At 46.9% G+C, this 25,787-nt stretch overlaps 1 protein-coding gene across 1 annotated transcript in view; it reads right to left on the reverse strand.

Annotated features, from left to right (window-relative positions):
• Positions 1–25,787, reverse strand: part of LOC115076912 (sperm flagellar protein 2-like) — a 347,966-nt gene that overhangs the window by 13,823 nt on the left and 308,356 nt on the right. Inside the window, exons 14-15 of the mRNA XM_029578930.1 lie at positions 21,142–21,306; positions 5,432–5,554 (exon numbers count right to left, since the gene is read on the reverse strand). Coding sequence (XP_029434790.1) covers positions 5,432–5,554; positions 21,142–21,306 — 288 coding nt within the window. The remainder of the gene's footprint in view (positions 1–5,431; positions 5,555–21,141; positions 21,307–25,787) is intronic.

Below are 25,787 nucleotides of genomic sequence, written 5' to 3' on the forward strand. Positions count from 1 at the left end.
ATGGCACAGATGGATCCCCTGGCATCGAGGGGATTTTCGGCTGTGGTAAGCCAGAGGGATCCGGCAATGGCTCGGTGATCTGTGGGCGAGGGAATACGGTACCGGCCGCATCTTCCTCCTCGAAGGACCCGAGAATCTGGATCGCTCCGGTGGAGGGCATCGGTGGCCAATGGGGCATAGAGGGCCCCTCGAGCACTGGCTGCATCAGTAGGGCGCCAAGAAGTGTGTCCAGATGCTCCAGCAGAGGTGTTAACATCGATGGCGGAGGCTCAGGCACCGGTATGGGGGCCAGTGGCACCGGCAGCTCAATGCTTTGCATTGCCTTGAGCACCGCCACTTGCACCCTGTGGTCCAACTCCTCCTGGAAGTCCTGGGTGGACTGATGGAGGGGGACGAGGTGTCGCCGGCTCATTCTTGGGTGCCCAAGGAGGCATTGCGCCCTGCACTGTTGTAGGTGGGGAACGCCTCGGGCAACTGGGGGCACCGGACGATGGGGTCTCTGATGGCCGGTGCTGTTTTGATGGCGGCTTGGCAGCCGCCAATGCTGTTCTGGAACTGGAACAGTATCTGGACAGTGACCAGTGCTGGCGCTTACGGGATTGCTCTCAGTGCTTGGCCTGGTCTTTTCCCAGCACCGAGGAAGCCGATGACCCCGAGGTCCAGGAGAGTGGCGAGACCATTAAGGATCGATCTCCCTCTCCCTGGTCCTTGGAGGTGCTAGCCAGAGGGGTCATGAGGGAGCGGTTCAGATGGCTCCCCGCAATCTTTGAGTGTTGAAGAAACCGATGCAGGTGTGGAGGACTTCGAGGATCCCAAAAAGTTTCTCCATTTTGTCGAGGCGTGCCTGACGCCCTTGGGTTGTCATCTGGTCACACAGATGGCACCCACAGACGTAGGGCGAGGCCCCCAGGCAGAGGATGCAAACCTCGTGCGGATCCGTGATGGACATAGTTAACGGGCACTGGGGCACCGATGAAAACTGGTCTACGCCATGAAAAAATATCCGGCGTGCGGTTGAAGACCGACAGACACCGTGGGGTGGGGAGTCAGGAATCGACCACAAGTTGGAAAAAATTGACCAAAAAAGTCTTACCGTACCAAGGAGGCACCGATCGCGCCCAAAGAAATTGAGTGAAAATTCGAAAAAGTTGGAGCTCCACGGACCACGAGCCAACTGCACTGCGGAAAAGAGGAGACTGAAGATCCTCCCTCGCGTGGACGCGCGGATGGTGGCAGACTGGAAATGCTCAGTCTGCTGGTCAAAGCTTCTAGAAACTTTGACAAAAGTTTTCTGTGCCAGGCTCCATCGGATGATGTCGCCCACATGTGAGGACTATCATCCTGCTTGTCCTAGGAGAAAACTACCAGCATATATTAAAAATCAGACTTTCAAAATTTATGCAGGTAATTTATCCACATAGATCGGATCAATTTTGTGACTTGCCCTGGCCATTATCATAAGGAAAGGATAAATAAAAAATTGAACTAATTAATTAATAAATAAAAACAATATGTAGTACCCTGCCCCAGAGGGCTTCCAGTATAAGGGTCTGACTTACTAAGGTTTATCCCCTTTCTGTGTTGATGGGGAAAAAAAGCTTAGTAAATCATCTTCTAGGGGCCTGATTTATTAAGCATTTTTCCCATAGTCAAGAATGGGAGAAAACCCTTTGTAAATGACTCCTTCAGTTAGCACCTAAGGCACTAAAGAATTAAAGTGACTTGCCCAAGGTGTCGTGTCAAGCAGCATTTGAACACTGGCTTCCCTTGTTTACTGCCTACTGTTCAAATCACTAGACTATTCCTTTACTCTTTTTGAGGTATTTTTGAGTGCCTGACTTAGCTACATTTGGTCTAACTTACTAGGCAAATTTATAAACTTAACTGGATGAAATCTACCTGTGTAAGTTGGGTGTCCAGTGGTTTCTGAAGAAAGCTGATAGAGGACATTTTTTAAATTGCCTGCACTGGCGCAAAATCTGTGGTTAATTTTTACGCAGACTTTGCACCAATTCTCAAAGTGAAAGTAGTGCATACTTTCACTTTGAAAACTATCCCACATAAACTACCCACACACATTTCTATCTACCAATTTGTGTGAGTTTTCTGGAGAAAAAATACATGCATACTTTTGAAAATGCAAAAGTAAAGCTTACTTCCAAACACCTCTCCAACCCAGCCTCAGAAACACCCAGAGGTGGATTGAGGGAAAATAGTGGCCCGGGGGATTTTTCTCCATACTGGCCCATGGGTACCCTATTACATATACAATATAATTTACATATATAATTTACACATATATGTACACACCCCTATATTTCGGCATGGTCCTCCCGTATCAACACAGTACTATTTGCCAACACTCAAAGAATAACAACCCCACCTATGAAAAAGAATACCACAAATATTAAACCAGAATCTAAAATATCAATACACCTCCTATCAGGAAAACAGAACAGGCCAAGCTACTACACAGATCCCTACAGAGAAACCACATGCTAAAAGAATGCTTCATCTCAGTCTTTGCATGCAGAACACAACTCTCACTAAATACAGAATACAAAATGAAGGAGCATAAATGACAAAAACTGAAATGGAAACTCCAAGAAGCCAGACTCCGTGTATTAACAATAGAAAAATAGAACAACCATTCCTCATAAAACAAATAAAATCAAGAAACAAAGCATCAGTTATAATAGTAAAACCATAATAAAAGAATATTTTAAAACTACTGATAAATAGAATTTCTATTAATTAAAATCATATACATTTTTTACAATATCCCAAACACTAATAAAATATTTCAAAACAGCACATATATCAAATAACATTCAATAATTAAAACTAATAAGGATTTTAAAAAGCCCCTGCTGTCCCCTTCTGTGGGAGCTCTTGATTTCCAGTCACCCTGATATTGTCGAGGATTAGGAGGTTATCCTCTCTCTCTCACACATACTCACATGTACATTCTCTCTCACACATACACTGTCACATACATACATACACATTCATCTCTTATATACACCATAACCTCTCGCTCTCACTGACAGGCTCTAAGACACTCTCTCCCCCTCCACACATACACCCCCCTCCACACAAACTCTTAGTCCCTTGGATTTTCTCATACACACTCATGCTCTCACACTCACTGGCTCACACACACACACACACACACACACGCAGGCTCCCATTCATTTTCTCACACTCCCTCCCCATCCCCCAGACATGCACACATTCATTCTCACACACACAGACCCCCCCAGGCAGGCACCCATGCATTCACACACATCACTCCCAGGCAGAGTCCCATTCATACACATGCACACACTAAAGGCAGATCCCCCTCTCTTTCTTTTGCCAGCAACCTCAGAACCTCTCTCATTCCTCTGCTGCCACTGTCACTGCTGCCACATGGCTATTGGGGAGGCGCCGATTGCTGCTACTGACACTGAAGCCCATCCTGCTGCCTCCTCTGTGCAGGCCCTGTGGGCTTCCACTTTCTCCATGCTGATCTCGTACATTGTGAGATCCGCATAGAGAAAGTGCTATTCTTGCACATTCCCAAAGATTACATGTGCCAATCACTAAAAAGTAATTAATTTTTTTATTTTACCTTTGCTGGCTGATCTTAGTTTTCTAATTGGTTGGTCACAGGCTTTTTTTTTCCACCTTCCCTTTCTTATTTTTTTTCTAATTCCTTTTATATTATCTTTTTTTCTCTCCATCTTCTTCCCTCAAACACAGTCAGGTTCTCATTCTCACATGCATTTCTCTCTCTCTCACACAGACAGGCTCTCACTGTCACATGCTCTCTCTCATACAATCATTCATACACACAGTCTCTCACTGGCACATGCTGTCTGACTCTCACACACAGGCTCTCTCTCACTCCCACATGCTGTCTTGCTCAAGCACAAGCTCTCACTGTCACATGCTCTCTCTCATACAATCATTCATACACGCAGGCTCTCACTGTCACATGCTGTCTCTCTCACACACACAGAGGCTCTCACATGCTGTCTCTCTCTCACACACACACAGGCCCTCTCTCATTCCCACATGCTGTCTTGCTCAAGCACAGGCTCTCCCTGTCACATGCTGTCTCTCTCACACACATAGAAGCTCTTACATGCTATCTCTGCAAACATTCAGGTCCTTACTCCCACACACAGTCTCTCAACTCATCTCATGCACGCACACATACACACTCTACAGACCCTCAGCCTCTCTCTCACCTCTGGGCCTCCTCTTCGCGGGTGGCCGCAGGATGGGCTCTGCAGCGGCCCTGCTACCGGGCCTCTTCCTCTTCTCTGGCCGCAGCGGCCCTGCTACCGGGCCTCTTCCTCTTCTCTGGCCGCAGCGGCCCTGCTACCGGGCCTCTTCCTCTTCTCGGGCCGCAGCAGCCCTGCTACCGGGCCTCTTCCTCTTTTCCGGCCGCTGTGATGATTCGCAGCGGCCCGTAAGCGCAAGTGCTGCTCCTCTTCTACATGCGCTGATGCTTCTCCTCCTTCCTGCCCACGCGGCTCCGGTACTTCCGTTTGCTTCCGGGACCTCGCGGGCAGGAAGGAGGAGGAGCATCAGAGAATTTAAACGCGATCTTTTTCTTCGGGCCGTGGTGACGTGAGCTCCACCACGGCCCTGCTGATCTGCCTGCTACATGCGTGTCACTGGCGGCCGCATGAGCCTCCCTGCGCCCGGGGGCATTGGCTCCCCTCGGGATACCACAGCTCGCGGCGCCCCCTAATACTTTGGCTGGAAACTTTATAATTAAAAAAAAAAAAAATCACGTGACAGGAGTGACCGGCCCACTGGGGGAAGCCCGATCCCCCGATAGGTCAATCCGCCCCTGGAAACACCTCTTGTCACTGCAGGTAAAAGTACAAGCATAAGGCCCTATGTACATTCTTTTACTCAAATATAGGTCAAGCAATTTTCCAAAAACCCATTTCTGTGGGCATTGCACTATTTTACTGTAGAAATGGCTTTAAAAATTACCTTCAGGAAAGGTAATTTCCAAGAGGACGTCTGCAGGTACAGTAGTGTTTTACCTGCAAAAATAGTCTTTTAGAAATTGTGTGACTGATACAAATACACACTGAATATGCATACTTTTACGTGCATGAGGAGAAGCATTCCACGGGATGGAGTCTGGGAGGGGTTGTAATTTACATGCTTACATTTTGCTTTTACAAAGTATTGCATGAATTCTCTTGGCAAAACTACATGCACCAAATAACAGGTGTAATTGTAATGCATAATTTTGCCTGGATAATTTTCTTCAAAGTAAACGCACATGCATGAGTTTGCTTTGAAAACTGGTGTGGCTTGGGTACACAGCAACCTATGTATAAAATTACCCCCATAGTGTTCTATAGCACTATCTAGAAGTACAGGAGTTACTCCCATTTCTATGTAACACTTCAATACTTACAGGAAGTTTATACTGTTGACAATTTTCAATCTTGTCTTGAATGACAGGGTGCCTCAAAAGAGCTTTAAGAGCAACAGGTTCATGATGCTTCAAGCTGAACTCTTCGTATATATGTATTAATTGCTTCAGGAAAATAAATAAGAATTACTGGTGTCTTAAAAAAACCTATCACAGACTGAAACAGTTAACAGTCAGCAAGAAAGTTTATTAAAAATGGTTCTCCATTATAGCTGTCACCTTTCAAATTCCTTAATAAATGATTTAAAGATCTGTTATTAACATGCTTTATAAATATTATTTAAGCAGTATCGCCCAAGAGGATGCATGTTAGTGTCCAAGGTGTACTATGATGCACAAGATTGAAATGCTTTACATATACTCTTGACTGTAACTTTCAAAGGGGTGTGTGGGTGCACACTGATACGTATGCATTGGTACACATCCATGGATGCAGCAATTTTATAACATATGTGTATACACGCACGAATGTTATCAAATAGCCTGGGCATGCGTGAATGTATGCCCTACTTTGTAACTGGGCATGCACAGCTGTACACAGCCCCATTCACATCCCAGACATGTGACTGGGGCAAGGTCCGGGGATTGGAACCAGCTCACTTGGCCAAGGTCCGATCCCTGGACCGTGCCTGTCACATGGCTGAGGCAAGATCAGGTCGGGTGCGAGGGGGGCACTCAGGCCCCACAAAGGGACCTGCTCTGGATTTTAAAGGTTTGGGGGTGGGGGGATTGCCTAGGGGTGCAGGGGGTATCTGGAACCCCTTTTCTGAAATGTCACCACTTTGGGGGGTGGGACTCCTGAACCCCCAATGAGGTATATTATTTACACAACTTTGGGGGAGGAGTTGGGAACCCCTTAACCCCAACAAATGCTTTTACCTTAGGGGGGGTGGTCATCACCACATGGGCACCTTCGTCTATTTTTTAACTTTTGGACAGTGAGAATTTCCTTGAGTGGCAGCCCTGGGTTGAACTGGGATCAGCCCTGATCCTGGCTCAACCTTTTCTCAAGCAGTGGCAATTTTTCAGTAGCTAACCCTTTAAAGTGATGGCAATCCCTTGAGGGTGGGGGCACCATCATGTCAAAGGGCTGCTAGATGCATTGTTTTGTCCCGTGGTGTTTGGCCATGAGACAAAAGAACACGCCATAGGACAGTGCTGTTTTTTCAGGGGAGGGGCCTTACTATTGCAGTGACATCCCCCTGCAATAAAACATCGTGGCTTAGTGGCTTTAGGCCTAAATTAGCTGGATAAGTAGCACCGCCCAGTTATGCCCACTGTCCGCCCCCTGACTGTTCGACTAACTACTTAGCTGGATAAGTGACTTATCCAGCTAAGTGGCGACCGCTCATCATAGCTGGGTATTCAATGGCTGCCACTTAGGAGGATAACTCCTACTTATCTGGCTAAGTAGCATTCAAAATATTTTTAGAGCAGGGGTGAGCAAACTAAGGCTTGATGGCCAAATCTGGCCCAACAATGTCTTTCTTCTGGCTTGCCTAATAGTTTCAGAATAGCATTAGGTGCAGCCTGCCGATGCTCTTTCTAGCCTACACAAATGCCCAACATCATCATTAAAGGCCCAAAATGTTGCCTTTGATGATGTGCTGAAATGTGCAATGTCAGGATCAGCCTTTGATGATGACGGCAGGCATGTGGGTGGGCAGGCACGTCAGCCTGGGTTGGAGATGCGATTGGCCCTTTTCTTCAGCAAGTCTATTGGAACAAATTGTTGCCTCTGCTTGCTGCAGCAGAGGCATGTCAGTACTGCAGCCAGTGCTGAAAAAGAGGCAATAACAGTCACAGGGCTGGCTAAAAGGAGCCATAAGAAGGGATGTTACTAGGCTCAGAGTTTTCACTGGCAGTATGTCGAGCTGCAGCAGTCCTAGCCTCCAGTGCTGCTGCTCCTCCTCCTCCTCCTGCGCACTTGATGCCTCAGCTGTTTGGGCTCTGTAGGGCTCTGTAGATATGAGGGCTGCACAATTCAAGTGATGGGTGTGGGCCAAGCAGAAGAGGGAGAAGTGGTACCAGTGACTGGAGGAGCTGCAATTGCATATATTGGCTGCTGGTGTTGGGACGCTGAAGGTGGAGGTGAGTGGAGAAGTGGGAACTTGGTTTGGGTGGGTGTATAGACTCGGGGAAAACGGGAGCTTGAGGATTGGGTGAGAGACAGTGATGATGTGGGAACTGGTATGATTGATGGAAGAGTGTGGAACTGGATTGTGTGAGGTCTAGGGAGAAGAGTGGGAACTCAGCGATTGGGGGACTCAAGAATTGGGAGGGCTTTGTGGGTGAGTGGGGATTTGGTCATTGAGTGAGGCCTTATGGGAGGTGAGTGGGAAACACAGGAATTGGAGGGAGAGAGGGAACTCAAAGATAGAAGGATTGAGGGGGAAAGTGGGGACTAAGATGGAAGGGGTTGGGAAAGGGCAGGGTCTTGGGGATAGGGTGAGATAGTGGTGGGTTAGTGAGGGCTTGGGGAGTTGAATGAGGGAATGTTGTGGACTTGAAGATTGGTTAGGGATTGAGGGGGAGATCATGGATTGGGGAAGAGATGCAGGGAAGCAGGAACTCTGGGATAGAGAGACAGCAGGGACTTGGAGATAGATTAGGGAGTAGAGATGTGTATCGTGTGATCGATCGATTTCGGCTGAGGGGGGGGCAGGGAATCGAATCGTCGTGGTTTTGTTTTTGTAAATATCGTGTAAATCGTAAATCGGGGAGGGCGGGAAAACCGGCACAGTAAAACATCCCTAAAACCCACCCGACCCTTTAAAATAAATCCCCCACCCTCCCGAACTCCCCCCAAATGTCTTAAATTACCTGGGGTCCAGTGGGGGGGTCCCGTTGTGATCTTCCACTCTCGGGCCACGGGTGTGTTGATAGAAATGGCGCCGGCGCTACCTTTGCCCTGTCATATGACAGATACCCAATCCTGGCAAATTATTCTTATATCACAAACCAATTAACAACTAATACATATATTGTGACATCAATATAATTCAACAATCTTTATTAGTGAAAATATGAGAACACTCACAGATTATCCATAATACCCCACACAATAGATATTGTGTTAATAAAACATCACACCATATTTAAACATCACCCATCCAACACATATCATACATACATTCCACATTCAATCTCTCATAAAAACCATTTCCCAATTTCTAAACATTCAAATTAAACATTAAATACGGATTTTTCCATTGCACATCATCAAATGTAAATACAGTACACTTTTATAAGCAGAAAGAGTTATATTGCACATTAATCCTCGCGTTACAAAAACGTCAATCCTCTTGATCTTTTTTGTTCTCTCTACATGTTTCGCCTTCCTCAGGCTTCTTCAGGAGAGCTTTTTCACAATCTCCCACTGCTCATAAATCCAACATCTATTTAAAGGGGTTTCTAAAAACATTCACACAAAAAATTTTTTTAAAACAAAATTCAGCTTGCACATTTTATATTGCTAATTAATCAAAATTTTTTTCCAAAAAACTCTCATACCTGCACGTCCAAAAGAGCTTGCCCAGACGTACAGGTCAGCACATCCCCGATCTTTGTTTCAAAAGTGTGTCAATTGTTCAAAAGCGTAAAACACATCTCTCAAATGTTTCCAAACTGGAAATAGAATGAATCAGAACATATTCAAGTCAAAAAACTTCCCCCAGGAGTTTACCAATATGCAAGACAATCAAGATTCCTTACCTTCCTTATCTCAGGCGAAAAAACGCCATCACCTCATCTCAGAGAAAAACCCGCCATCGAGTGAATCAACGGAAGTAGTCAAACTCTTACTCTTACATCCTTTTAAATCGCGCTACACCAATCAGAGCCCAGCCTACGACTAGCTCCACCCCTTCAAGTATACCGAGAACAAAACCAATTGATAATGTTACTAATCCAAAAAATGATTTTTATCAGCAGGTGCATGGCACCGCTATGGGTGCGACGATGGCACCTGACCTTGCATGCTTGTACGTATCAGCATTTGAGGACAAGTTTGTTTATTCTTCATTATGGTACAAGCATGTAAGGTTATGGTGCCGTTATATTGACGATGTCCTGGTTATTTGGTCTGGTACGCAATGTGAATTTGAAGAATTTTTTCACTATTTGAATGGACAAGATATAAATTTGAGGTTTACCTGTGATGTCCAGACTCAATGGGTTTCATTTTTGGACATGAAAGTGGGAAAGAAGGGTGGTAAATTTGTTACTGAGTTATATCGCAAACCAATTGATAGGAATGGATTGTTACATTTTAACAGTTTTCATCCCAAGCATATTAGAGAAAATATCCCAGTAGGGCAATTCTTTAGGATAAGAAGGATCTGTTCTGATATACCATCTTTCAAGATTCATGCACAAGATTTGCAAGAAAGATTTAGTGCAAGGGGTTATCCTACACGTATAGTGAGGAAGGCTTATAAAAGAGCTCGATATATTAACAGAGATTTATTATTACAACCAAAGCCAAAACAGAATGCACCAGCTTTGGTATGTGTGTTACCTTATTCGAATCGAGTTGGGGACCTCATTGAGGTTGTTAAAAATCATTGGCATCTTGTGAGTGGTTTTGTGGGTATGCAGGATCCCCCTATGTTTTCTTTTAGGAGGTCTAGGAATTTGAGAGATATTTTAGTTCATTCGGATTTGGGAGGTAGTGAGCAACAAATAGATAAGGTTGGTGGGCATTATCCTTGCACTAAATGTAGTGTATGCAAACTTTGTTTATCAATGAAGGATTTTTCACATCCTGTTTCTGAGAAAAAATTCTTTTTGAAGCATTTTACTACATGCCAAACAAGTTCGGTAGTATATGTTGTGCAGTGCCCATGTGGGCTGTTATATGTAGGAAAAACATCAAGAATGGTGAGACTTCGAATCCTAGAGCATTGTAGCAGAATAAGAAATGTGGTGGAGACAGCTCCTTTAGTGAAACACTGGCGAGAGTTTAACCATACGGTAGATGAACTTCGTTTTTTTGTGCTTCAGAAAGTCTCTGTCAGACGGGGTGGTAATATAAATAAGATACTGTTGCAGAAAGAACAGCGATGGATTTTTAATTTACAGACTTTATGGCCAAAAGGATTAAATGATAGGATTGATTGGGTTACCTGTTTCTAGGTTTCATTTAGGCTATGAAGCTTCATTAATTGTTCTTTAGTGATTGGTTAAATTTGCTAGCTTGGGGGCGGCGACTGTTTTTTGGATTAGTAACATTATCAATTGGTTTTGTTCTCGGTATACTTGAAGGGGTGGAGCTAGTCGTAGGCTGGGCTCTGATTGGTGTAGCGCAATTTAAAAGGATGTAAGAGTAAGAGTTTGACTACTTCCGTTGATTCACTCGATGGCGGCGTTTTTCTCTGAGATGAGGTGATGGCGTTTTTTCGCCTGAGATAAGGAAGGTAAGGAATCTTGATTGTCTTGCATATTGGTAAACTCCTGGGGAAGTTTTTTGACTTGAATATGTTCTGATTCATTCTATTTCCAGTTTGGAAACATTTGAGAGATGTGTTTTACGCTTTTGAACAATTGACACACTTTTGATACAAAGATCGGGGATGTGCTGACCTGTACGTCTGGGCAAGCTCTTTGGGACGTGCAGGTATGAGAGTTTTTTGGAAAAATTTTTTGATTAATTAGCAATATAAAATGTGCAAGCTGAATTTTGTTTTAAAAAATTTTTTTGTGTGAATGTTTTTAGAAACCCCTTTAAATAGATGTTGGATTTATGAGCAGTGGGAGATTGTGAAAAAGCTCTCCTGAAGAAGCCTGAGGAAGGCGAAACATGTAGAGAGAACAAAAAAGATCAAGAGGATTGACGTTTTTGTAACGCGAGGATTAATGTGCAATATAACTCTTTCTGCTTATAAAAGTGTACTGTATTTACATTTGATGATGTGCAATGGAAAAATCCGTATTTAATGTTTAATTTGAATGTTTAGAAATTGGGAAATGGTTTTTATGAGAGATTGAATGTGGAATGTATGTATGATATGTGTTGGATGGGTGATGTTTAAATATGGTGTGATGTTTTATTAACACAATATCTATTGTGTGGGGTATTATGGATAATCTGTGAGTGTTCTCATATTTTCACTAATAAAGATTGTTGAATTATATTGATGTCACAATATATGTATTAGCTGTCATATGACAGGGCAAAGGTAGCGCCGGCGCCATTTTGCTTCCTGTCCCCCGACGTCACGAGCGTAGGACATCGCTCCCGGACCCCCGCTGGACCCCCAGGGACTTTTGGCCAGCTTGGGGGGGCCTCCTGACCCCCACAAGACTTGCCAAAAGTCCAGCGGGGGTCCGGGAACGACCTCCTGCATTCAAATCGTGTTGCCGTACGGCCGGCGCCATTTTGCCATTTTGCAAAATGGTGCCGGCTGTACGGCACCCGTGGCCCGAGAGTGGAAGATCACAATGGGACCCCCCCACTGGACCCCAGGTAATTTAAGACATTTTGGGGGGGTTCGGGAGGGTGGGGGATTTATTTTAAAGGGTCAGGGTGGGTTTTAGGGATGTTTTAGTGTGCCGGTTTTCCCGCCCTCCCCCTTCCCCCGATTTACGATTTTTGACGATAAATCAGGGGAATTCCTATTAAATATCGCCTCTAACGATTTTTGACGATTTAAAATATATCGGACGGTATTTTAAATCGTCAAAAAACGATTCACATCCCTATTAGGGAGACAGTGAGGTCTTGGCATTTGGGGGTATGAGTGGGAGGTTTGAGGTAGGAGCTATTGAGTGAGATGGTTGTAAGGGAAGGGTGCTTCAGAGTGGGAGGAGGGGCAATGGAAAGGAATGAAAGGGGGCTAAGGAGGGGTAAAAGGCAGTGGAAACATGGAGATGGTGGGCAATTGCAACAAGGAAGGGGCTGGCAAGGGCATGAGAGCAAAAGAAAGTAGATGAGGTCTAGGGAAGGAGTGAGTGTAGCAAGGAATTTGGAGTCTAGGGAACGGCTAAAAGTTGGAAAATAAGAGGCTGGGGAAGGAGTGGGAAGCAGGGAGAAGGGAATTACTGAGTAGGAGTTAGAATGGAAAGATGAGCTTAAAGAGGGGGAGGGGATGAAACAGATGAAAAACTGGATTGAGGATTGGAGGGGGGGTGGGGGGGGAATTTAGCCACAAGTAGATAAAGAATAAGAGAAGAGTAAAGAGACATGAAGGAGAAAGATTAATGTTAGAGACAGATGTTGAAGAAGAAATGAAGACGACCTGAGGAGACAAAAAAATAGAAACTGGAAAGGAGACTTTGGAAAAGGAGTTATGAGAAGACAGAGGAAAGCTGAAGAGAGACTGGAACCAACATGATTAGAAAATTAAGATGCCCAAATAAAGATAGGAACAACTTTTTTATTGCTCAGTTTAGTGGTTGGCATATGGATGGTGATGTTTATGATGTCATTCATAGAATTCAATTTAGAGAGGATACGTATTTTTTGGGGGGGATTAGCTTTTGTCTTACATTGTATGCATAGTAGTTGCAGTATATGATATATGGGGACTAATAGTGAAGAAAATTTGCTAGAGATGACAAAATTTCTTAAATTTTCAGTACTGAAAGATGCAGAATCATAAAACTACATTATTCATTGCTGAGTATCTTTCAGAATTGATACAAAGTTTGAAGAAAATCTGTTATACAGTTCTATAGTTGTGTATCTTTCAGTACAAAAATAGACTGAAGACAATTGATAATACACAACCATAAAAATATGTTTTTCTTTCAGTACTGAATAAAACAGTAGTGAATACAACTATATCTTTCAGTAGTGAAGCTCAAAGGGGGATCTTTCCTGGCCCCTGATGCGGACAAGAACTTGTAATGTGACCTTAGTACAGAAACGTTTGCCCACCCCTGTTTTAGAACCAGGCAAATTTTGATCTCACTTACTTTGAAATGCTTTCCAGACCTGTTTCTACAAACACTGATATTGTGCCAGTAGCAATAAAATACAGTGATATTAGCAAATCCTCCATTTCCCACAATAAGGCAAGTACTGACATCATTACTTTGTTACTTCAAAGATACCATAAATACTCTCAGCTGCAGTAGAGAACTCTCTTTAAAATCCCCCTGGTTCTAAAATTGTCTAGCAAAGCATATTTCATCCAGGCTGACTGGAAGCCTGGTAGAATTCTGAAAATGAGAATCCCTTCTGTATGTGTACTGCATATCTTATGCAGCAAGCTACTATAAATCAGGTTACTTCCCCCATGAGCTTATCATCTGCTGAAGCCCTACAATGTGGACCGAGCTGCATCTGAATCTAAGTGATGTATTTTGGACATGTCAAAAAGGGGTTTTCAATCCCGCAGAGACTGCAAGCCACCATAGCCAAGATGAAAGAATATAAAAATATGTCAAAACCCCTTGAGTGCTCTGTGAATGTTCTGCAAGAACTAGCATCCAGCACTCACAGTGTTAACAAGTTGGGAAAACGGCTGTACTGTTTAGCCTGCCCAGAGAACAGCACTAATTAGCCAGTAGAGGAGGAAGCCAAAGGAATGCTGGGAGATTATTTAAGGAAGAAAAGGCACAAATTTGCTGGCTCTGTATGTGAGGGGTGGGGACAAAGGAAAATTATGTTTCTTACCTGATAATTTTCGTTCCTGTAGTACCAAGGATCAGTCCAGACTGCTGGGTTATGCCTCCCCTCCAGCAGATGGAGTCAGAGAGAAAACTGAAAGCACCTCCCAGATATACTGGTGTGCCACCTGCTATCCTTCAGTATAAAGTATAACAAAGCAGAAGATAGGCAAAACCAAATCCTCCGCCAACTTAGCCACTAATGAAAAACATGGCAACTGTCTAGATCAAGTAGTAAAACTCTCCCCTGCCAAAAACCTGGCAAACATCAACGTAACTTCAAAAAGGCACCACCCTCGAAAAGCAAAGAACAAGGGATAGGTACCTACCTTGTTGAAATATCGAAAAGCTATGTATAGAAACTGGTTATTGGAGCGGACTCTCCTGACACTCAACATCGGGCGGGCGTCTGGACTGATCCTTGGTACTACAGGAACGAAAATTATCAGGTAAGAAACATAATTTTCCTTTCCCTGTACGTACCAGGATCAGTCCAGACTGCTGGGATGTACCCAAGCCGCCATAATTGGGGTGGGACCCAGAGAGTCCCGCTCGAATGACACTGCTGCCAAAAGAATCAGCTGATGCTCCCCTAACATCAATCCGATAATGACGAGCGAAGGTATGCAACGACTTCCACGTGGCTGCTCTGCAAATCTCCTGGCTAGAAACTCAACGACTTTCTGCCCAGGAAGTTGCTTGAGAACGCAGTGAGTGTGCCTCAAGCCCCTCAGGAACAGACTTACCACAGCCAATGTACGTGGATGCGATCGAACTTTTCAACCAACGAGCAATAGTTGCTTTTGATGCCTGTAGGCCCTTCTTGGGCCCCTGCCATAGGACAAACAAAGGATCCGACCGTCTGAATGCATTAGTGACCTCCAAATATCGCATGATCACTCGCCGCACATCTAGACGCTTCAAATCGGAACCGTGCGAAGACTTTAGGTCCGACGCCGAGAAGGAAGGCAATTCCACCGTCTGATGAACATGAAAAGCCGATACCACCTTCGGCAAGAACGAAGGAACTGTACGCAGAGACACGCCGGCATCCGAAATACGCAAGAACGGTTCCCTACAAGAAAGTGCCTGAAGCTCCGACATCCGACGGGCTGACGCAATGGCCACTAGGAACACGGTCTTGAGCGTGAGAGGGGCCGAGTTGAGACCTTTGAGCACCAAATTCAAATTCCAAGAAGGACAAGGGGGTCTAAATGGGGGACGCAAGTTCCGAACGCCACACAAAAATCGAGCTACCGCGAGAGAGAATCCGTCTACCTTACCCCTCAAACACCCCAGGGCCGCTACCTGAACCCTCAGAGAACTGTACGCCAAACCCTTTTTCACGCCCGCCTGCAGGAACGTAAGGATATTCCCTACCGAGGCCCGGCGCGGCGGAACTTTAGCTGCCGCGCACCAGGCGTCAAACACTTTCCACACTCTGGCGTAGGCTAGCGTGGTGGAGGGCCTTCTCGCCCGCAGGAGGGTGGAAATGACAGGCTCTGAATATCCTTTCCTCCTCAACTGCTTCCTTTCATAAGCCAGCCGCCAGACAGAAGCGGTCCGCCCGCTCGAAAAATACGGGTCCCTGGCGAAGCAGGCCCTGAAGATGACCCAACCTTAAGGGTCCATCCCGCGCCAGGTTGACTAGATCCGCGAACCACGGTCTTCTTGGCCACTCCGGGGCCAAAAGAATCACTGGCCCGCGATGGGATTCTATGCGTCTTAACCCTTTGCCTATTAGAGGCCACGGGGGAAACACATAGAGGAGGATGTGACGAGGCCATGGAAGCACCAGGGCATCTACCCCCTCCGAACCGTGTTCTCGCCTGAAGAAACGCGCTGCCTGTGCATTTTGCCGAGTCGCCATCAGGTCCAGACGCGGCATTCCCCATCGCCGGGTGATGAGACTCATTGCCTCGGCCGAGAGCTCCCACCCTCCGGGATCCAAGTATTGACGACTTAGAGAATCTGCTTGTAGGTTGTCGACACCTGCTCTGTGGGTGGCCGCTATGCGGGAGAGATGACGTTCCGCCCAGGACATTAACAACAATGCTTCGTCCGCTACCGGCCGACTTCTTGTGCCGCCTTGGCGATTTATATACGCTACTGTGGATGCGTTGTCTGACAGAACTCGCACTGCCCGCCCTTGTACCAACGGGAGAAGTTGGCGCAAGGCGAGACGTACCGCCCTGGCAATAAATTGTCTGGGATTAACCACCAAGCTAAGCTGGAACGAGCCGGCTCCAGCAGCGGCAATTGGGTGCCGTAATCTCCTGATTTCTGGCCCCAACGGGAGAGGAGAGCGCGCTGTAAAGGACGTATATGAGCAAATGCCCACGGCACCATCTCCACAGTAGACACCATATGACCAATGACTTGTAAATAATTCCAGGCCGTGGGAACGGGAGATCTAGTAAGGCCTGCACCTGAAACATCAGGTTCTCTAGTCTCCGCTGAGTGAGGAATACCTTGCCTTCCAAAGTATCGAAACGCGCCCCCAAAAATTCCATCTGTTGACTCGGGACCAACTGGCTCTTCGCAAAGTGGACCACCCAACCTAGCGATTGAAGTTGCTGCACCACCGACTGGACTGCCCGCTTGCACGCCTCCTGCGACTTCGCCCGGATTAGCTAATCGTCCAAATAGGGATGCACCAGAATTCCGTGGCATCGCAGATAAGCTGCGACTACTATGAGAACCCTGGTGAATACCCTCGGGGCTGTTGCTAGCCCAAACGGAAGGGCGCAAAAACTGGAAGTGCTCCCCCAATACTGTGAATCTTAGGTACCTCTGGTGACGTTCCCTGATCCCGATATGAAGATACGCCTCGGCTAGATCCAAAGAAGCCAAAAATTCTCCCTTGTGGACGGCCGCAATAACAGATCTGAGCGTCTCCATACGAAATCGGGGAACGCGCAAGGCCACGTTCACTCTTTTCAAATCCAAAATTGGGCGAAACGTACCTTCCTTCTTTGGGACCACGAAGTAAATGGAATACCTGCCTGTTCTGGTCTCCTCCGGAGGAACAGGCAATATTGCTCCCAGAGCCCGTAACCTGTGTACCGTGTGGGCGATAATCTGCCTCTTTTCCTGAGACCTGCAGGGGGAGACCATAAAAAGATCCCGGAGGGGACGAGCAAACTCCAACTCGTAGCCATAGCGAACGACGTCGAGGACCCACTGATCCGATGTGACCTTGACCCATTCCTCCCAAAACAGGGACAACCGACCTCCGATGCGGGGAAGGGAGGAATGGGCCTGCGCGCCTTCATTGCGAAGGCTTTCCGGCGGGTAAGTTCTGCGAGGATCCCCGACGCTGTGGACGTCTGCCTCGAAAGGAAGGAGACCAAGGCTGAGACCTGGGGACCTGCTGTTTCTGCGGGAAAGGGGCCCCCCTTCCCATGCGAAACCAGCGTTGGCCCCGAAATCGGGACCGTACATTTCCAAAAGAATGAAAGGAACGGGGCTTGTCCTCCGGTAACTTGTACACCTTGTTGTCCCCCAAGTCTTTGAGGAGCTGATCCAGCTCCTCACCAAACAATAATTTTCCCTTGAAGGGAAAAGAGGCGAGGCGTGATTTTGACGAGGCATCCGCCGACCAACGCCTAAGCCACAGCAAACGCCGAGCAGCGACCGCCGATGACATGCTGCGGGCCGAGGTTCTCAACAAATCATACAAGGCATCCGCCGTGTAAACAACCGCTGCTTCCACACAGTTGGCCTGCTCAGCCTCGGCTGGTGGAAGCTCCCCATGTGGCAAGCAATTGTTGAACCCAGCGGAGAGTAGCGCGCTGAACCATACTGCTACATGCCGCTGCTCGGACCCCTAAGGCTGCTATCTCAAAAATGCGCTTTAACAGAACCTCTAACTTTCGGTCTTGGAGATCCTTCAAGGCTACTCCTCCCGTGACAGGAATGGTAGCATGCTTAACCACAGCAGTCACTGCCGAATCCACGGAAGGGACCTTAAAAATATCCAAAGAATCCGCTGGCAGGGGATACAACTTATTCATTGCCCTGCTTACGCGCAGGGATGCCTCCGGCACCTCCCATTCTTTGGACACGATCTGTAAGACCTTGGCATGTAAAGGAAAAGTCAGCGGGGGGACCCTTAGACCTGCCATAGCTATGTCCCCTGTGGAAGTGTTAGCGTCCTGCTGCTGCGCTGGGATTTCTAACTCCTTCAAAACATGAAGGATTAAAAAGTTAAGTTCATCTTTGCCAAAGAGGCGCAGAATCTGGGGGTCATCGCCTTTGAGCGCTCCCTGAGCGTCAGAGACCTCTGTCCCTGTGCCATCCGGAGACCATGTGCCATCCGGAGACCCCTGGGTAAAATCCGGAGCTCCCGGACCTCCCTTTCCCCCTAGGGAATAAATTCTAGCAGCATCCGAACCCCCCACTTTGTCCTGAGACCCAGACCGTCCTTGCTCAGGGGAAACTCTGGGGACCGTAGGGGGAGGGGGTTCCTCCGGCTCCCAGCCTGCCTCCGCGTCTAAAAACGCCTGATGCATTAACAAGACAAATTTGGAAGAAAAAGGCACTTTCCTTTTGTTGGAGCCCCCCCGCGGGCTGGTCCCGAGGGGGAAGGGCTCGAGGAGCCTCCAAATCCGACTCACGGCACGGGCTTAGGGCAGGAGGAGAGTTAAAAGAAAAATCCTCCTCCTCCGATGCTGAATCAGCAGGCTGCCGCGTGTTCAAAATGGCCGCCGGCTCCCTAACAGTGGGAGGCGGGGCTAAGGACCGCGCGGCTGCCAGCCTGCCTAATCGCTCCGAGGAAGGACGAGAAGCCGAGCTGCGGGCTGCGCTCGGCCCCCGGGAGGGTCCCTCGCCCCCGGGAATGCAGTGGGAGCAGAGACCCTCCCTGGAGAGTCGCGCCCCCGCCTTGCCACAGGCCGTGCAGGCCGAAGATCGGGGCATCCTGAAGCTGCAGAAAAGGGCGCCCAAAAGTAAGTAGCTGGGTCTGGGAGCAGTAAATTCGCGCCAAAAAAGCTGTCGCTGCGACTGGCAAATTCGCTGGGTGAAGAAACCTCACCCCCTCCGGAGTCCCCGGTCAGCGCGGCAGGCTAGGGCTACAACGGACTGCAGCCTGTTTCCAACAGGGCTTACGGGTCCTTAATCTTTAATTCTAAATTTAATTAACTTTTTTTTTTTTTTTTTTTTACAAATAAACAAGGCCCTCTTCAGGTTAAAATACCTGGCATAAAGCAGAGATAGATGGGGGAGGGTGACCGGACCACCGGTAGTCTTTCCCCCGGACCAAAAGGGACACAACACCGGGAAAAAGAATGAGAGCAATGCTCTCACAGCCTGCCTCTATGCTGCAGTGAATAACACGCTGCGCTGAACCAGAAAAAGGGAGAATAAACGAAATAAACTAAAACTCTTTTTTTTTTTTTTTTTTTTTTTAACTAGTTAGAGAACCAACTAATTGATCTAGACAGTATAACTAACAAGTAATAATTAGTAAATGACACCTGAAAGATTTTTTGTCAGGATAGACAGGACCGCAGGTTATGTCTCTCAATCTGCTGGAGTCAGAGGAAATACTGAAGGATAGCAGGTGGCACACCAGTATATCTGGGAGGTGCTTTCAGTTTTCTCTCTGACTCCATCTGCTGGAGGGGAGGCATAACCCAGCAGTCTGGACTGATCCTGGTACGTACAGGGAACCAGGAGTTGGAGCCAGGAACCAAGAAGAGCGGAGTGTATCTGGCAGCCCTGAAATCAGTTCTTCTCCTGAAGAGCTAATTATCAAGAGGGAGAGACAGAAGTCTGTGCTCTGAGGAAATAGAGAGTCAGTCAGCTGTTCTTGCTTCATAGCCGAGCTACATGTAAAATCCCAAGGGACAGAATAGCCAGGAGCTGAGAAAATTCCTTTCCAGAGATACCAGGTCCAGGAGCATATGGATGGATCACTCCCCTAAGAGACTGAGTTAAGTAATCTAAACTTTGTGCAGAGAGTATCTTAGCAGAGGAGGGAGAAGGTTTATTTCCTTGCCTTTTGTCAGCAATTCAATATCTCATCTTAATTGTTTCAGCCTTTCAGCTGAAGTCAAGCATAAACCATTGCTGGGAAAAAGAAACTGGACTGTGGTCTTTCTGTAAGAGACTGAAACCAGGCCTGCTTTCTGTTTAGAACTAAGTAAACCATTTGGGGAAGCTCTCCAGGAGATAGAGACCTGTAGTGCTCATCTATTTGGTTTGTCTTCTAGCCAGCTCCACCATCGAGAGGGACTTCTTCATTTTCTTAATTGATTTTTTTCCACACAATTTTTTGTTTGGAACAGGGTGCACCCTTTAAAAACTGGTGACATTGGGGGTGGATCTGCCCTGTTCTTTCTTGAGTATTTAGGGGTAAAGACAATTTGAGAAACTTGTATGCTTCACTGCTTTTCCCCCCAACCTTTCTCTATTAGTGTTCCTTATTTATTTATTTATTTCCATACCCAGTGTTATTTTTGCATTGCTTGATTCAAAATGAGAAAACTGCGATTTTATATGATATTTCACTATTGTACTTTTCCAATTTAATGTTCTGGTTGGATCTACTGTCTACTTACACAATACTAGTAAGAGGGTTAAATCTGTTTTATTCTGGTGTGATGATTTTATCTGGTCTGTGGTGCCACAAGTGACAGGCTATTTGGGAAGGGCACAGAATTGTGGTATTGGGATGACTGGGACCCTGTCTCATCCCCCATAGGCTAGGAACCCGAATATAAATAATATTAGTAATTTTCTCATGTGGTACTCCCCACCACAAGCACAGGGGTAACTCATAGTCCAGACTGGGGTGGGGGTGGGAGGGCAGGGACACACTTATCTTAACAAAACTGGAGGTTTTTGAGTTGGTGGTCTCAATCCAGTTCTTACTATAACATGACTAAAACCACCATCACAAATGGTACTAATTGGTATTTTTTTGAGTCTCAGAACATTGGCACTGCTCCTGCTGTAGTTGTTCTGAGGATCAGTAATGAACTTTGGTTTCCAATGCTGTTAATCTGGCAGCCATCACAAGTATCAAACTCACTACACAATTTACAAAATGATTTTCATTAATTCATCTGACAAACCTTTTCAAATTCGCTTTCTTCATTCTCCTCAGAAGAAAATCTATGTTTGTCTCCATTTAGTTTTGTTCCATACTTAAAAGCTTTGAGTAGTGCAGCAAGGTTGATTCTTCCATTATATAGTCTGTCCAGGATGTCATCATCTATTTCTGAAGGTGCTACATATTCCTGATGAAAAGTATCAATGAGGGAAAGAGAATAAAGGGGAAGTAAGTCAAAAGACAAAAGATAGCATGGTATTTGTAAGATAAATATAATAGGGTAAAAGTCAATTCATGTATAAACACTTTAAGAGGAAAGATATGGAAGATTTATCAAAGTTTTTCTCCATTGCAGACATTGCTCTGATTTTGCACCTATGTTTTTCCCATTGACAATACTGGGATATTTTCCTGAATAAATCCAGATAAATACTTGCATTGCAGCAAAGCAATGAAAAATTCCACTCCATCCCTCACAGAATCACATTTTGAAGAAGGAGAGATACAGTATAAAAAAATCAGCAACTTGATAAATTTTGTTTGAGATGCTTGGGTTAGAGTTGCCCCTATAGTGTCTCTTAAGATGGACTGGAATTCTTGAAAAATGAATACAACCAAATAAAAACTTTGAGGTGCATATTCAGCCGCTCACTGTCTAGGAAAGCTAGCTGATTAAACGTATCCGGCTAACTTAGCTAGGATATTTAGCAGCATGGGCTCACCACTGAATATAGCCAGATATCAAAGTTAGCTGGAAAGTTTATTTGCCCAACTTTAGGACTGCTTTTTGGCTATCCTAAAGTTATTTGGCTATATTAGCTGGTTGAAGATTGAAAATTGGCATTAGCCGGCTAACTTAGGGGAAGCAGAGGTATTTTGCCTGGAGGGGGAAAATTCTGAGGGATTTATTAACCTGCAGTACCAAAACCTGCAGTCTAGTAAACCCCACAGTATTTTCCCCAGTGGTAAAAAACTATGGGAAAAAAATTCCATAGGTTAGCAGACCCCACATATTCTGCATGATAGCGTCCCTATAGTCCTGGGCCACCATCTTGTTAAATGGCCTGATCAGCCTCCTCCCAAAGTGTGCAAAAATCCTGGGGGTCTTGTGATCCCCCCATACCCCCATCCCTGCCACCCCTAGAGGCGGCACCAGTATACAAAAGTAAAAATGAAAACAAAAAAATAAAGATAGTAGCAGCACATACCCCATCCACCTCCCAAACCCCATTCCTTGTTCCTCAAATACTGGACTCCCAGGCCTTCCAATCCCCCCATGGAACAGGTTGCCCCTTTCTCTCTCCCTGACCTTCCTCCGGTCGTACCTTAAGCTCCCTGGGGACTAGTGGGACTCACAGCATCCCGTAAATTCCAGGTCCTGCAACATCCAAGTTAAAATGGAGCTGGCCAGCCAAGTTTGCCCTTTGCCCTTATCACGTGACAGAGGCATAAGTACAAAACCTAGCTGTTCGGTGCCATTTTAACATGAACATCACAGTGTTTGCAGCCTAGAGGGTACTCTGGGCCCTACTAACCCAACAGGGAGTTTAAGATATGACCGTGGGAAAGTCAGTAGAGGGAAAGTGGGGTGTTGGCTGCCTAGAGGAGTTTGGAAGGCCTGTGATTTGGGAAAAATGGGTGGAGTTTGGGAGGGGCATATGCCACTACAATCCTTTTTGTTTTTTTAACTTTTGTGCATGGGGCTGCCTCTAGAGTTGGCAGTGGGTGGGACAGGAGGTCTCACAAGACCCCCAGGGTTTTTGCACACTTTGGGGGGAATTCGGGCTCATTGGACCCTTTAAGGTATGACTTCTGGGGCATTAGGATGTATGTTAGTGTCCTGATGCTCCCGGAGAAAGTTAGCTACAATTCCTGAGATGGTTTGATTGGTGGGATTTTCAAATCCCACTGTTTTTCCAGCTAAGTGACCATCTTAGTTGGACATATGTGATAAATATGGATCTCTCTGAATTTTATCAGGCATTACATGGCAGAGGAACACAGAAGACATTAACAAAAATTCCAGGAAAATTAATTGCTTATGAGATACAGCACATGTGTTGCTATTTTCAGGCAGAAGATTTAGATCTTGATGGGTTCCTAGAGTTTTCTTTGAAAGGGTTGTTGCGCTGGGAGTGGACCCTTGGCCTAGTGCAGGATTGGTACAGCCCTCTGGTCGGACACGGAGAGCGCCTGCCACCAGGAGGCGGAGCTCAGGAGGAGACAGAGGCTAGCTGGAGCTTCACCAATAGCAACCCGGGGTTCCCTCAGGTTGAACCCTTGGTTACCCGGGCTGCCTAGTCTTAAGTGGGCCTCGCAGAGTCTCCTAGAGAGAAAGTTTAAAGACGTGCCCACCACGAACAAGGGTGCGTGGTCGGTGTTCAGATAAGGAAATTTGGAGGTCTCAGGAGGCCAGAATAGAGTGTCCGACTGTATAGCTAGAATCAAGGCCAGAGTCTATATGCAGAATGGGCAGCCAGGCAGGGTCAGTAGGAAGGCCAGTCCAGACATAGTGAGGTCAAGCAGGAGGTTGGATTCCAGGTGCCAGATGAGAGTAGTCTGTGTTCCAGGCAGAGGTCAGGTCAGGCAGCGATCAAGGATAGTCGGAGTTCCAGGCAGAGGTCAGGGCAAGCAGCGAGCAGCGAGAAGTCAGAGTTCTAGGCAGAGGTCAGGTCAGGCAGCAATCAAGGAGTAGTCAAGAACAAGCAGAGGTCAGTACCGTGAGATCAGTCCGAAGGGTACTACCAAGGATGGAGAGTCGAAGGAGCAGGAGACGCTGGAACGGGAGACACAGGAGATGCTGGAACAGAAAGACTGGAACAGGAGACACAGGAAACACAGGAAGGCTAACTTGCTATCATGATGTGATCGACCCGATTGCCAAGGCGAGGTCCTGGGAGACAGAACCTCGCTTATATACTAGGCAGGGATGATGTCATCACTGAGCGACCCGGCTGGGTTTCCCGCGCTTGGCCCTTTAAATTGAAGGAGGTCGGCCATGCGCGCACCTAGGGGCGGGGCCAAGGAGATGCTGGATGCAGAGCCCTAGCGGGAGCTCCGCTGTGAGGCCTGCAACGTTGCCTGAGTTGGAGCGGGCCGAGGATTGTGACAGGGATGGCTGGGACTGGCAGAGGAAGGGAGACCTGAGCTCGTGGATGGTCGGGAGAGGTGAGCAGGCCCGGCCGTGGAGCGTATGCGGCCAGGAAGCGCAATAGTACCCCCCCCTTCTAGGCCTCCCCCTTACCGGCCTTGGTTTGTCAGGGTGGTCTCGGTGGAATTCCTGGAGAAGTTGCTTGTCATAGATGTGGTGGGAGGGCTCCCACGAGTTCTCCTCAGGCCCGAAACCCTCCCACGACAGGAGATACTCCTAATGGCCGTGCCTTTTCCTGATGTCGAGGACTTCCTTTACTTGTAGGGTCTCCTCAGATTCTGCGGAACGTTGTGGAGGATGAGGAGCCCTACGAGATGGCCAGGAGAGTACAAGTGGCTTCAGCAAGGATACATGAAAGTATTGTGGATACCCATTGACCTTGGTAACTGGAGTTGGTATGTTACTGTTCCGACATGGCGGAGGACTGGAAATGGCCTGATGAATTTTGGGGCCAGTCGTTGAGAGGGTAGTCTCAATCTAATATGCTTTGTGCTTAACCAGACCTTTTGGCCTGGTCAGAACAATGGAGCGGTGCAACGATGAGTGTCAGTAGAGCGCTTAGCTCGCTCGGCGGCTTGACTCAGCCTCTCTTTTACTTGGTTCCATAATCACCTTATTGTTTGAGCTGTTGACTGTTCCACTGAGAGTGGAACTGATAGGGGTAGACGTAGCTGGCAGCCAAATACCACAGAGAAAGGTGATACATCAGTAGAGGAGGTGATACATCAGTAGAGGGTGTGAGATAACTCAGCCCAAGGTAACAGGTCAGACCAGTCGTCCTGCTGGTCATTAACATAGGAACGTAAAAAGGTTTTTAAGGACCTGTTTGTTCTTTCTGCTTGGCCGTTTGTCTGGGGATTATAAGCGAAAGTCAGACTCAAGGTGATTTCGAATTTCTTGCACAAGGATTTCCAATATCTGGCGGCGAACTGTGGGCCTCGGTCCGAGATGATCTCTTTGGGTAGCCCGTTGTAGGCAGAAGATGTGTTTGATAAAGAGCTTAGCCAGTTCAGGAACAGAGGGAAGCTTCTGGAGTGGGATGAAGTGGCCCATTTTCGAGAATCGATCAATGATGACCCAGATGACTATGTGGCCTTTGGTCTCATGGCCGTGATGAAGTCGGTGGAGATGCTCGACCAGGGTTCTGTTGGCACCGGGAGAGGTTGGAGGAGTCCCCATGGATGACCAGTCTGAGGCTTCTGTTGTGCACATATGGGACAGGAGTCCACATAGTTGCGGGAGTCCTTGACCATGTTAGGCCTTAGCATTTCAAGGGTCTGAGCTTGGCCGGGATGGCCAGCCAACTTCAAGTCATGGGCCCAGCGAAGGATGCATTCGGAGAGGCGGCATGGGACCACTGTCTTTCCCGCTGGCACAATATGGGTAACTGCGAGGGTTACGCAGGCAGGGTCAATGATATGCCTGGAATATCAGGTGCATCCTCTGGTTCAAGAGAGTGGGAGAGAGCATCCACTCGCATGTTCTTGGCTGCAGGACGGTAACAAAGTTCAAAATGA

The sequence above is a fragment of the Rhinatrema bivittatum genome, chromosome 1, assembly GCF_901001135.1.
Source record: "Rhinatrema bivittatum chromosome 1, aRhiBiv1.1, whole genome shotgun sequence".
Taxonomy (NCBI): domain Eukaryota; kingdom Metazoa; phylum Chordata; class Amphibia; order Gymnophiona; family Rhinatrematidae; genus Rhinatrema; species Rhinatrema bivittatum.